At 41.5% G+C, this 13,272-nt stretch overlaps 1 protein-coding gene across 1 annotated transcript in view; it reads left to right on the plus strand.

The window, feature by feature from the left end:
- Window positions 1-504: 504 nt before the first annotated feature.
- LOC108975218 (dynein beta chain, ciliary) overlaps window positions 505-13,272 on the plus strand; it is a 50,400-nt gene continuing 37,632 nt past the window's right edge. Inside the window, 7 exon segments of the mRNA XM_018943566.1 lie at window positions 505-672; window positions 1,560-2,225; window positions 4,597-4,685; window positions 9,013-9,657; window positions 9,718-10,006; window positions 11,203-11,418; window positions 11,530-11,838. Of these exon segments, the coding sequence (XP_018799111.1) occupies window positions 505-672; window positions 1,560-2,225; window positions 4,597-4,685; window positions 9,013-9,657; window positions 9,718-10,006; window positions 11,203-11,418; window positions 11,530-11,838 (2,382 nt within the window).

Here is a 13,272-nt window from a genome sequence, read left to right on the forward strand (position 1 = left end):
TTTCACCTTTTAACTGGCGAATTCGCATCCGATTACCAGCCCATTTGCAGCGCACGCACACACACATACACAATATGTGTTCACATAGTTTTCAAATTAAAATCTGAAGTTTGATCGATACTATTGAGCAACGCCAATCGCCGTTCCACCGGCGCTGCTGGCAATGGCCCATACAAAGCCSCCGACAGCGTGTATTGGCGCCGTCCACCAAGCCGCAACCTCCCAKCCCCTCCCTCTACTTGACGCTGCTGTTCCACATTTAGCTCTGACTAAACCACTTACACTCCCTGTGGCCGGTTCTCATGGGCGCATTTATGAGCCATGAGCTGTGAGCTCTGCGCCACGAGTCACTACCACAAATGGCATTAGCGGTCACTTTGCAGTTAACAGCTCACTTGGCAAGTGCCGCTTTTGTGTTGCGCATCGTATTTCACGGTGTAAAAGAAAATTATTCATTTCAAACGTGTGCGTGTGCGTGTGTGTGTGTGAAAAGTTAAAGCAACAATGTCCACCATCGATGAATTGGAAGATGAGGAGGAATGTCCAGCTAGCGCAATGTCGTCGGTGCAGTCCAATGATCCACGCCTTGAATTCATCAGCTCATTTACATTGAGTTCATTGCGACTGAAGCAGGACAAGTGGCATCGTATGATGGCTACCGACTCGTTTCGTGTAAGTTTGTTTTTTCGCAATCGAAAGAATGATTGCTTAGACTTCTGTTTCTTCTTTATTGGCGTAGACCTAAGACTTCTAGGTTGAACTTTAGACTACTAATTCGAATTGTGATCTGCTGTTAGAATCAAAGTAGCTGCCCTTGAGTCGCAGCGAAATTATTTTATATCAAGCTCTCGGCGAAGCTATTATTATTTAATCACTCTATCAATTTTTCTCGTTTCTTCTGATCATAACAGAGATCAGACGGGTTTCTTTCCAAATTTCTATATGCGAAACGTAGAATTTTATCTTATTCCTCATTATCGCTTTTATTTGTTAGAACTTAGGTAAATGGGCCAAGAGCTGGTTGAACTCGCAAAGCTTCTTAGCTCGGAATTTAGCCAGGATTTCTTATACTATGTAGATGTATACAGTTAAGTCCAAATGAATTACTGTGACCTAGAGAGCTAAAGAATGTAATGAAGAGTGAACCAGGAGAAAATTCGCAAGTGAGAATGTCACCAACTACTGACCCAAACCCTTGGATATCATCAATAACTATAAGCAAGAGGACAGACTTTAGAAGTTCTAATAAAATAGGATGTATGTCAGACGTCGCACAAATGAAAGCATTCATATATACTACAATTCGTTGCAGTAAACCCAAACTAGCTGCAACATAGACATACCTCTAAATGTCTCACAAAAACTGTAAACCCCTACAACCCTTCAAAAAGCGATGAAGTCTTCTAGTAACCAAGTTAGATATTAGCAGCTTCATACCACAAACTAAGCTTCATTCAGTAATTTATTATACAAAGACATGCGTAGCTTTAAAACTTCAAAATTCCCGAAAAATTATTCCCATTTGAAGGCGCTAAGCCGTAGCCTTCACAATTTTCCAGGTCATTATGTTTGATTGGTTGCACAACGCGCAGCAGCGCCTCTTAGTTATGACGCTCAATCATAGCGGATATTTGGTACCGAAAATTGCGCTCAGTGAGTTGCACCACAATTATGCGGCGCAATCAACCTTGAGCTCCACACCAACGCCACCAACAACAGCGAGTGTCATATCAGCAACACCAACTGCCATCACGGATTCGTACGCCGCGTTAGCCAATCCAGTTGACCACGCAATGGCTGCAACAGCAGCAACTTCCGAGCCAACAGCTAAATCTAATGATGTAGGCCCACCAAGCAAAGCCGCCAATATAACAAGCTCGGCTGCCATTGTTGCGTCGGCAGCTGCTGTGGCCGCCGCCGCTGTGCTGACGCTACCAATGCCACCAGCTTCTAGTAGCTTCTCCACACTAGACGGTGTGCCGCGCGGCAAATGCGTTTACTTTGTGCGTCGATGCGCGAACATACCATTAACCGCAGCTAATTTCCGTACGCAAATACTCTGTGGCGATTTGCCGGTGCACAGCAAAATAGAAACTTTATCGCTGCTGTTCGATGAAGTMTTTCAGCCTTTGCTCGAGTGTCCGCCAAATCGGAAATCGTGGCCGAAGCCGGTGCAAAAGGATTTGCAAATGCACATTAAAGAGGTGCGCAACTTGCTGGTTGAGGTGAGTAAATTTGAGTGAACAGTTTCATTTAAGATTTAAGTGCACATTACATAGCGAAACACAAGTACTTAGCTTGAACACGTTTTATAAATTCTATAAAATTAGATAATTTTAAAGTATTTAGTTTTGTGTGCGTGTGTGCTAATAAGACTACTAGACTACTTCATTAACATTCATGTTAGTACTTTTGGTAAGCCTGAAAACAATACTGAACTGTCTGCACTCATATTTCGGGCTCCGGCGAAGTCGATCAGCCTCAAACACATTTAGTGTTCGATATGGAGGCTGAATTTACCGACCATTGTGCCAAAAACACCTTCTTTGCCGTCTTAGTCATAGTGCCATCTATCGCACTTCTAGGATCGCGGTGAGGTCAGCCTTTACTCTCACGAGGACATCAACCACCTACCCAATTAAGGGACTGGACAATAACATTGGACATGAAGCTGTTTTGCTCTTTTATTGCGGAGTTTTCTTTACGTGGCGAATCCCAAATCCAGCGCACAACCAATTTCTCAATTTACCTCGCCTTGAAACGGATGTTTTTTGGCTACCCAAGCAATACTTGGTTTAAAAGCGGAAGCCGTGTGCTCCCTGGCTACTCCCAAGTGAATGGCAGTCAGAGAACTTTTTTCACTTGCGTGAACTTATACACATGGATCCATCCTCCATTAGTTTAGGTCAGTTATTTTTGGTATTTATTTGAATCCACTACAAGCGCTCTTTTTCATAACTGCATGGAACCAGGTGCTTCATTTTCATCGGCGATCGCCTCTTCAGTCGACGGAAATTGCTTCCCAGCGAGCCTTTTTTGAATTTTAGGGACAGGAAATAGTCGTTGTGCCTGATTCTAGAATACGGTGATTACGGAAGCAAATCAAAGCCCAATTATTGGTTTTTGTCATCGTTTTCACGGACTTGTGATACGATGCATTGTCTTAGCAAAATCGCACTTTCTTTTTCTTGGGATTTGAAGCGAGTTTAGACTTCGGAGTTAAATTACGGCGCCATGTTTCATCCTGTGTCATATATCGACATAGAAACTCGCGTTTATTGGCTTCAACATCTCCAAACACTGCTCCGAATCATCAACTCATCATGGTTTTTGATCAAAAGTGGGCTTGAGCGGCGATTACTTTGTACAGAGCTCTTCACGATCAGTTAAGTGCCGGATATCTCGGTCAACTCCACTTTACGGTCATACAAACTTATTTTGTGTACTTTTTTTAATATTTTAGTTGGCAACACACTCCTTTGGGCGACCACTGTGTTCATCGTCTTTGGTGCTGATTTTACCACGAGGAAACTTAAGTTTGACTCTGGTAAATTTGACTCCGGATATGGGCAGGTACTTTTTTTTCTTGCTCCACTTTCATTCGATTTTAATTAACGACCCTCTAAGTAGTGATCGCGCATTCCCCTCATTGTAAGACATTCTCCAAATAGACTTAGAGACTGTTATCTACAGCCGTGAATCGGGTCTTTAAGCACTATGTTGATCTGTGGTCGTCGCCAGCTTATCATTTCCAACGTAACGGTAAGCTATGAAATACCGCAATCACACCGGCGTCACCAATATCACATGGCAATGCCAAAAACCGCTTTGCGGCTCCCTTTTAGCATCCTTACCCCTTATAGCTTTCGTGTAGTTCATACACATATTTTATAGTCCCAGCAAATAAGCCTTGCACACAACCCTAATTTAACTAAAGCTTTAATAACCGGCAAGAACAAGCCTCTTCCCACATAGTCTATCCGTTTCTATGCCTCCATGTTTTTGTGTGTATTTGCATTTTCATTAATCTAATTGAGAATATCACACACAAAAGAGCAGCTTCTATGAAAGGCGAGTACGGGAGGGAGGTGCANGTTTTTGTGTGTATTTGCATTTTCATTAATCTAATTGAGAATATCACACACAAAAGAGCAGCTTCTATGAAAGGCGAGTACGGGAGGGAGGTGCAACGGACCATCGCACACATGAAGGAGTTGTGTGCGTGCCTATTTTTGCTAATTGGCAAAAGTTTTCCTCACTGACTTTTATATTATACCCGTTATTGTTCTATGGTTTGYTTTTGCCGTTGTTGTTGTTGTTGACGAAAGTTTGAGCTGGAAMATATTTACACGGATGTAAAACTAGTCAAATGAGCAGCACCGTGTGGAAGTGTGTAATAATTGTTGGTGTTAGTGGGTGTATGACAAGCGAGGGTCTCCATAACAATGCTGTTATTGGGTCGAGGAATATAGTTAGCCTTCGCACGCACGTGCTTAAACTATAACTCACGCAAACCGAGCATAATAAGCTCAATTCGTACTTATTCTATTTCCATTATGTAATTTTTCGTATCTTTTTTTGCGAGCACCTACTCAGATCAAGGGAAAGACCAACAACCGCACAATTTTATCATTATTAGTTGCGCCGGCAGTCATCGAAGAAGTGGCAACACACGTTAATCAAGGGTAAGTGAAATGCCGAGCGAGCGAACAATATATGGTGCAAAAAAAGTGAAGGTACATTTTGAGTATTTTTGTTGTTTTAAATATAATTCTTTCTATTTTTGATTTAATCTTCAACATTTTATAACGATTTTGTGGTTGTAGTCGAAATTTAGTATTAGGAATGGGATTTCGAAAATTTTCAACTACAACATATATATGTAAGCTTTATCTGTACTTAGTGCGTTGGATATGGTGCTTGGAAATCGCCAGGAAATTATAAGAGAGAAGGCAAGAGTACTTGACACCTCTCGTGAGTTCGTTCGATTGATTTTGGTGGATATTTTTATACCCTGAACAGGGTATATTAAGTTTGTAACGAAGTTTGTAACACACAGAAGGAAGGGTCGAGACCCCATAGAGTATATATGTATAGGATCCGTATTTCGAGCTGAGTCGATTTAGTCATGTCCTTCTGTCCCTCACTTTTTAAGATATCCTTTTGAAATTTTGCAAACGTCACTTTCTCTTCAAGAAGCTGCTCATTTGTCGGAACTGCCGATATGGATCCACTAAGATATAGCTGCCATACAAACTGAACATATAGTTACTAACAGAAATGCACCTGTGAAGGGTATTTAGCTTCGGTGCAACCGAAGTTAACGTTTTTTCTTGTTTTGGTATGAAAAGAGTTTTTGCTCGACTCATCCCGATGAAGCAAATAGCAAATTTTTTTTCAAAAAGGGTACCGTAAACAGGTCTCTTTGGACATAGTTACTTGATCGTGCGAATTCCAATCCCACATAAATTGAGAGCATTAAAATTGCCGATGAGTTTGGCATGCAAACAAGTCAACCATCATCGGAATGGAGGAAAAAACAAGCCGAAACTAAGAATACCACGCGAAAGCCGCTCAAAAATTAGGCGCATTACTTTTTTCGATCTTCTTTATCGATTGTCCAGTGAGAATTTCATGACATTTCAAAGATTGGAAGTGAGGTTATTGCGTTTTAAGTGTCAGTATGTTGTTGCTATCGGTGCGAAAATGAGCTTCGAACAAAGAGCCAACATTTATTTTTGTTTCAAAATTGGTAAAACTTTTACCAAAATGGTTCAATTGATGATGACGCCTATCCCGCAGCAGAGTGCACGAGTGGTTTCAACGTTTTCAAAGTGATCGTGAGAACATAAATGACAATCAACATGTGAGCCAATCAAAATCCGTGATCATCGGAAATTACATCAAAGCTGTGCGTGAATTCATTAAAAACAGAAGAAATCATCATTGAAATTCATGGAAATGGAATTGAACATCTTCAAAACATCAATTTATCGCATTTTGACTGAACATTTGGGCTTAGTAAAGGTGTGTGCACGATTTGTGCCGCACAAATTGACTGMCAACCAAAAATTGCTCAGAATCCAACATTCGATCGACGCTTGTGACCGATTATTTGACCAAAAATCACATTTTAACCATTAACCACTCCCCGTATTCACCTGACTGAARCAGAAGGAGACTATTTTGAATAAAATAAATTGATTTTGCCRAAATAACCATTTGTTCTGTGTTTTTTGGAACCCTCCTTGTAGTTCGGTCGATTACAGCGGTTACGCCGGTTTTTAGATTAGGCTGGGCGGAACCACGTAAAAAAGATGTAAAGACACACTCTAAATGCATTTAAGTTTTACAATGCGAAATCTGAATATTATTTAATAAGCCCTTGCTAATAGCTCATTAATCGCTGTTTATGCCGCAAAGAATGTGCGTTAATTATATGTATACTATTATATATTATTTATTGCTTTGAAATTTAGCGTCATCTTCACTTCACAATCGAATTATGTAAATTACTTAAAACTATATACAATTAATTTATAATGCGCCCAAAGGTATGCTTTTATAAAACTGCTACCGTGAGATAACAAAAACTCKAATTTAGTTTTAAATTATAAATTACCTTCGGAAAGCTTCATACTACTGATGAAATCGGAGATTAAGCTTGCATTTATTTTTCCATCTACAATAATAATTATTTTTTTCTCTACCGTTATGCCAAGGGTGGCCGAAAGCGCTTCACCGACAGATAAGGCAGAAWAAACTAAAATGCTTGCTGTCCTAAACCGTTACTACTTCAGCTTAGCGAAATTCRGACACCAGAAATGTAAATTAATTGTAAATGGATTACTTAAGCAGACCGGCGGAGAAGAATGCAAAGTAAAAAGAACAACAAACTTCGTTGTGGAAAATACRAATTCACTTCGAACTGGTACAATGGGGTGCGTTCATGTAATAAGCACATTGAAAAGTGAAAGAATTTAGGTTAGCGATTAAATGGTCGATCGTAGCAGGGATCTTACTTGGTCAGCTTAGAACGCCGGTCCATTTTGATGCCTAAAACTTTTATATAATAGATTAGGGGACCTTTACACATCGTCAAAGCGCTTTGATCCTATCAAAAATATCAGTTTTGTCTATTTGTCTTGGTTCGCCGATGGTAAGACTGTCGAGAAGTTTCATCCACAGTTTTGCAAAGACTGGACAATGGAGAAGAAATAAAGTGGATATTTCCACCTCACCATCCTCTATAACACTTTGGCAACTTGCGGCCGTCACTAGTAGTTCACCTTCTACCTTATGCCAAAAAGATATTGCAGTCGCACAGGAACCSCGCTCAAAGACTGATAAGCTCAGGTAAGGTCCGTTGGTCTACTACTAGAATGCAAGTTGCCAATATAGATCTAACTGAATCCCACCMCAATGTGAGCGGAACAAGGGTACTCACCCTGGGCAGCTTGTGGCTTTGCAGTTGCCAGCGTTTAGAACAGCGCTAGTATTGCGGCTCTGAAAATAATTTTTCGTTTTTATTGCMGTGTGCTATAGATCTTATCTACCCTTTAATTCAAGACTGGTACACAAATTAGAAGAAAACCCTGGCCCTTCAAGCATATAGGATGCTGGCCCCTGATCGATCATTTGAGAATTCGACAAAAAAGTGTGCAAAAAGTTATTGATTACAGCTYCCTCGGTCGTTATCGATATCATAAGATATTCCGTCTTTCTTCGACAGACTTAATCGCTACAAGACTTTATGGCATGTACAGTTTTGCCAACTCTTTYCTTACCGTCGCCACACTGTGCCATAACTAATACAAACTTTAGTATACACAACAACTTCTACGCCGTTCGCACTACATGTAACCAGGCACAAACCATTTCGCCGGTTCTCACCAACTTTTCACAATAACAGAAAAGCACTCAGCGCTGCAGCTTTCGATTCCATGCTAATCCCTGTTCCAATATTTATTTTTACTTTATTGATTTGCTTGAAATTTAAATTTTGGCTGCTGCCGCTGAGCCAACGAGAAACGTAGTCTCGAACCGGCGATTAGACGAATCCTCGATTGACGAAACGTGCCTGAGTATTGAATGAAATGCAAATCAATCGAATGAAACGGCAACAGCTTAACATTTAAAGCCGCATCCATCCATGTCCTCCATTCCATACGGCCGTTGGTCACTTTGCACGAATAAAGCATAAACAACCTTAAATAGGTCAATGAACACTTTGAGTGTGTGCAGGTTACGAAACGCGGATTGACGTCGAGTTAAGTGCGAAAGGCAAAATGCAATAAGCCAAAGGAGCATTTATGTGGGGCATAAACGAAACGGAAGGAGTAAAGTGAGGTGGAAGTTGGCAGCGTCGGCAATGTTGACGAAGAACAAAGAGAAAAACCGAAACACAACGATGTGCCGTTTAACTCTTTCCGAAGTGAAAGAAGTTTGGGCAGACAAAAAGTAATTAACGAAAGTTCATACGAGTTGAATGACAATGGCCTAGGGATAGTGTTGCGTACACCGTTTGATTGCCTCTGCTTACCATATTTGAATCGCTGTTGAAAATGTGGTAAAAGTTCAATGACTCGATTCGTTGTGGGTGAAAAACCGTTGGCATGAGACAACCGACGACCAGCATATGAGCGCATATTAGTACTAAACTGAGGCTAATCAAGGAGTCTTTCTGCTGAGCATATTGAAATCAACTCGACAGCTATTTTGCGRCTTAACTGACTTAAATTTCCCGTTAATTTTGAGGTTTTCAATAAAGAACTTGAAGCCTTTCGTTTGAGTTTGAAATCATCACATTCGAGCTGGCTCGTTTTCCTTGAAGCGTAGATAGAAGTACAGGACTTATTCAGTTCGTAATATATTACATGGAGAGGCCTTACTAGAAGAACAAAATTAAAATCAGACCACAAAGAATGTTTTTTTTTCTTTCTACTTAATAATTCAATAATTTCGCCCTCAAGTTAATTACTTACCCTTCCGCACCTTTCATTTCATTCTTAGTAATCTCGCACCAGCCATCGAGCCCAAGTTTCGCACATCGCTTGAGGAGATGTACATTAACTGGACAACACAGATACATGATATAATTATCGAAAGATCCGAATGCCATAGTAGTAATGTTCCAGCAAGAAGTAGCAACCAGCCAATCAAGAGTGTAGTGCTTGTGACTCTCCCCGCGCACGAAATCGCCTACTGGTCTAACCGCAAGCAAAATTTGCAAAATATTTACGAACAATTACGCACACCGACACACAAAACACTCACACACATAYTGCGCAGCATCGATTCACCCTACTACGAGCCTTTCGTGAGGGTCTTTAAGCGTTTGGTATGCGCTTGGCACGAGGCCGAGGACAACACGTTGTGGCTGCAGCCGTTACTACGTCAAACAGCCGCTTTTAACGCTGTCAATTTTCACGCCGCCGGCGAATTGGTGAATCCGCTCGTRCATGTGCTGCATCTCATTTGGACCCATGCGCGCTACTACCGCAGTACGCAACGTATGAGGGTGCTGCTGCGTTGCGTATGCCACTTGTTGGTACGGCGCGCCAGCGAGGATTTGGATTTCCCACTACTCTTTCAAGGTGACGCCGATGAGGGTTTGTCCAAGATAACCAAATCGATGGAGGTTATGGAGCAGCTAAAGTAGGCTATTAGTTGCTGAATTTCAAGATGARCCGTAAGTGTACTCTTTCCTCATTTCAGGTCACGTTTGTTGGAGTACAAGGAGAAATATTCCAGCAATCAGCAGTTGTTGCCCGCCATACCCAGCACATCCAGAATGGCCGCTTCAGCTTCTTCTGACAGCAGCACGGAGGCTTATGAGCTCTGGCGCTTCTCGCCCGACGATGTGTTTGGTTGCACACTTGACGGGTTTTTGGCGCAGTTGTGCGATATGCGCACACTATTTGAGGCTGCAGTGTCGTTTCAAAATCTCGAGAAAATAGAATTTGGCGGGCTGCGTGGCAAACAACTGAACGAGCGTGTAAGACAGGTGAGTTACAGTTTTTCTATGCCTTTAATATGCCTCTACAATATTTGTGTAAGAGCTTATAAGCTCTTACCTATCCGGATAATTTGTCATTCCTTTCTATAACTTTCACTCTGATCGCTGAGCTGAGCTTAGCATTATCCGACTCATCTTAAGATGCACGCCTTGTTTGCTATTACAGAAAGTTAATCCGTCTCAAGATTTATTTGGTTTCCAGAGCCTCGGAGAGGCCTTTCCACCTCTGTCAGAACTATCCATACCATTTCATATACTTAGGTCTTTAAAGAAATATTATGATTTAAAGATTTTTCAACGGATGATCCTACSACGAACGGACCGCAGAAATATTGTCAATAATGGCAGAGCTTAGTTGGTCACTTTCAACGCATACCAAAGATGAGAGTTTTTAGTCATTCCCTTCTCTTTTTTGGTGGCATAAACTCCGCTTACGGGTACTTCAGCTTCTTCTCCACCTGAYCTTTCGAACGAAGGGTGYTCTTCCTTTTCCTCTGCTTGCCCGGCGGGTACTGTTCTTTAATTTRCTGAACTGTGTCAATGTCTTCGTACATCTGTACTGTACATCGTTCCATCGATTGCGGTATTCGCCATTTCCAATGCGCAAAGAACCACAAACCTCCCGCAGAACCTTTCTCGTAACGCTTACTCATCAGGTGCTGTAGTCTTCTATGTCTCTGTACTTTATCGAGAGTACCTCTCAACTGAGGAATCAGTCCGAAGTAGCACCAAGAATTAYTCTGCCTTAGATTTTGAGACGAAGTTATCTACGACTTTGAAGTTATGAATATCAGCGATTGTTTGTTTGATGACCGGTAAAACATTTCACCTTGCCCYCGTTCACTACCATACATGGCCTGTCACAGAAATTAGTTTATATTGGCTGAAATAAAAGCGCTCTGCAGAAAAATAATTAACGGTATCAGATACGGAAGGTATTGCAAGGTTCAAAACCCAAATGTTTCGGAAATTATTGTAGGAAATCATTGACGTTTTCACCGTCCGTTCTGTGAGACTCTGAGCTTCTTGGCTTCAAACTTAGGTTGATTTCCGTAAGCAATCACCAATAAGCCACTTTCATTTCTAACATTTATTCTGATCACACCATGGACAGAAAAATTAAACTCCATGCAATGCACTCACACTTTCACAGTAAATGAAACTTGATATACCTCTCGACACAGGTGCACACACAATTCAAGGAGCACTTTGAGCAATGGACTCTAAACGAATTCGATGCAGCACAGTTGGATACGCAATTGCCGAGCAGCAGCAAATGGACGCACTTTAAGCGACAGCTCCGTAACTTCTTCGCACATATACACACGCTGGAACAGAAGTTGGCAACGATATTCGTGCAAGCGTACAAGGATTGCCAAAACTGGGAGCAATTAACCAAGGTGTGTCTGACTTTAATGTTCAAATTATTTGCCATTTCACTACTTCTCTCTCTCTCTTTCTTTTTTGCCCACACTTACACCCGTTCTCCGACGTGTTTGTGTGCTTTCCAGCTAACGGTAATGCTTGGCAGTGGCATCCTACAGCGAGGCACAATTCTACCGGAACTTCGTGTCATTGAGTCACAACTTCTTCATATCTACGACGACGAGTTGCAGCAGCTGGAGACTTCAGCGCATAAAGTGCTGCTAGAATTTGAATTTCGTGGTGTGTCTGCCATACCGATTCAGTTGGGATTTCCACCTACCGCCGGCGCTCTAATGTGGTTGGAACAGCATATGCAACGCATAGACGCCCTGACGTCGCGTGAACTGCATAATTTTATGAAGACAATGTGAGTACAGAGCACAGTTATAGCTACTATATATACATATTCGTATGGATATCTGCACATATTACTTGCTGAAGCTCAATGAGGTGATGCAATCGATTGGAATTTGTACTCATTCGCATCAACTGAGTAGGCAACTACTTACCTGCTTCACGCATATTTTCAGCCGCTGTGAGTTTCAATAGCGTTCACTACGTTCAGCACGTTAAAGGTTGTAACGGTAAACTGCGTAAAGCTGTGGTAGAGTTTACTCACAGATAGGCATTAGTACATGTGAAATATTTGCATTCATAGCAAGGCAAAAGTGTGGAAGGMCATACTGGTTGTCTGGTCTACCGGTCTTTCAAAAGGAATTCCGACGATCGAATGGCGAGATTGATAGGCCGTTTCCCACGTCTACTCACCAGGAGGGGTTCTCAGCTACGTTGCTAAGCATCACTTTTACTACCTCTGGTTGAGTTAGATGGCTGATCAGACATCGCATATGGACTACTATTTGTAGTAGGGTGCTCGAAAATTAAAATTTTTTAATTTTTTTAATTTTTTTAATTTTGTTTTTTCAACTCTTACCCCCTCAAACGTTAGTGGTTGACAAACAAAAAATTCTCCCTCATGCCAGGAGCTGTAGCTTAACTCTAAGGGTTTTTTTTTTTTTTGTTTTTTTTTTTTGTTTTCTTTTTTTTTGTTCCCATACATTTAACATAGGAATTTTCGTTTTCACCAATTAATTTGAAAGTAAGTATGTTTAAGCCTTGACCTCCCAAATGCGGAAACAGTCAAGAAGAAAGTGTTGATTGGTTTCCACCTCATCTTCTTCCATACAGCTCTAAAGCTGGCGTCTGGTAGGATTCCCAGCCTTACAGCGTGAACGCCAACATCTCAAAAACATGGAAGGGGCTAGCCTTACTGAGGACAAAAAGATCCCTAGGTCTCTTGCGATCGATCTTGGGCCAAAAGGCTTTTGAGACACCGTATGTACCGATGGTGGCCCAGCCCTGGTCAAGTTTCCTCAAAGCCCAGCTATCTACAACACAAGAGGATACGAGCGACTCGGTCACATTCTACAGATAGCGGTTATAGRCTACCTTTTATTGTTAGCTCATCAGCTTTACAATTTCCTGCAATTCTGCTGTGGCCTGCCACCGATACCAGTCTTATCACAAAGGCACTTAAAGCATTGCTATTGTTAGTGAGGTTAGGCAAGAGATGTTGAGCTCCGCGGCTATCTCCTATCTGCCAACACAATGAATTTCAAGCGCTGTTTCTTTGATTTATCGATCACGAGCGACTGGCATGAGACAAGTTTTCGATGACTCCATGACCTTCACTAAATGTTTTGTGCTACTTCTGTTCATAATTAAGTAAACTCGCCAAAACATGTTGAGAAACTCTTATGGTTTCGATACGAGTCTTCCTGTCTGGATAGGATATTATCAACAGCAGTTTGATCAGATAATTCCTTTTG

This window comes from Bactrocera latifrons, unplaced genomic scaffold (genome assembly GCF_001853355.1).
Source record: "Bactrocera latifrons isolate USDA-ARS-PBARC rearing strain unplaced genomic scaffold, ASM185335v1 scaffold_63, whole genome shotgun sequence".
Classification (NCBI taxonomy): Eukaryota; Metazoa; Arthropoda; class Insecta; order Diptera; family Tephritidae; genus Bactrocera; species Bactrocera latifrons.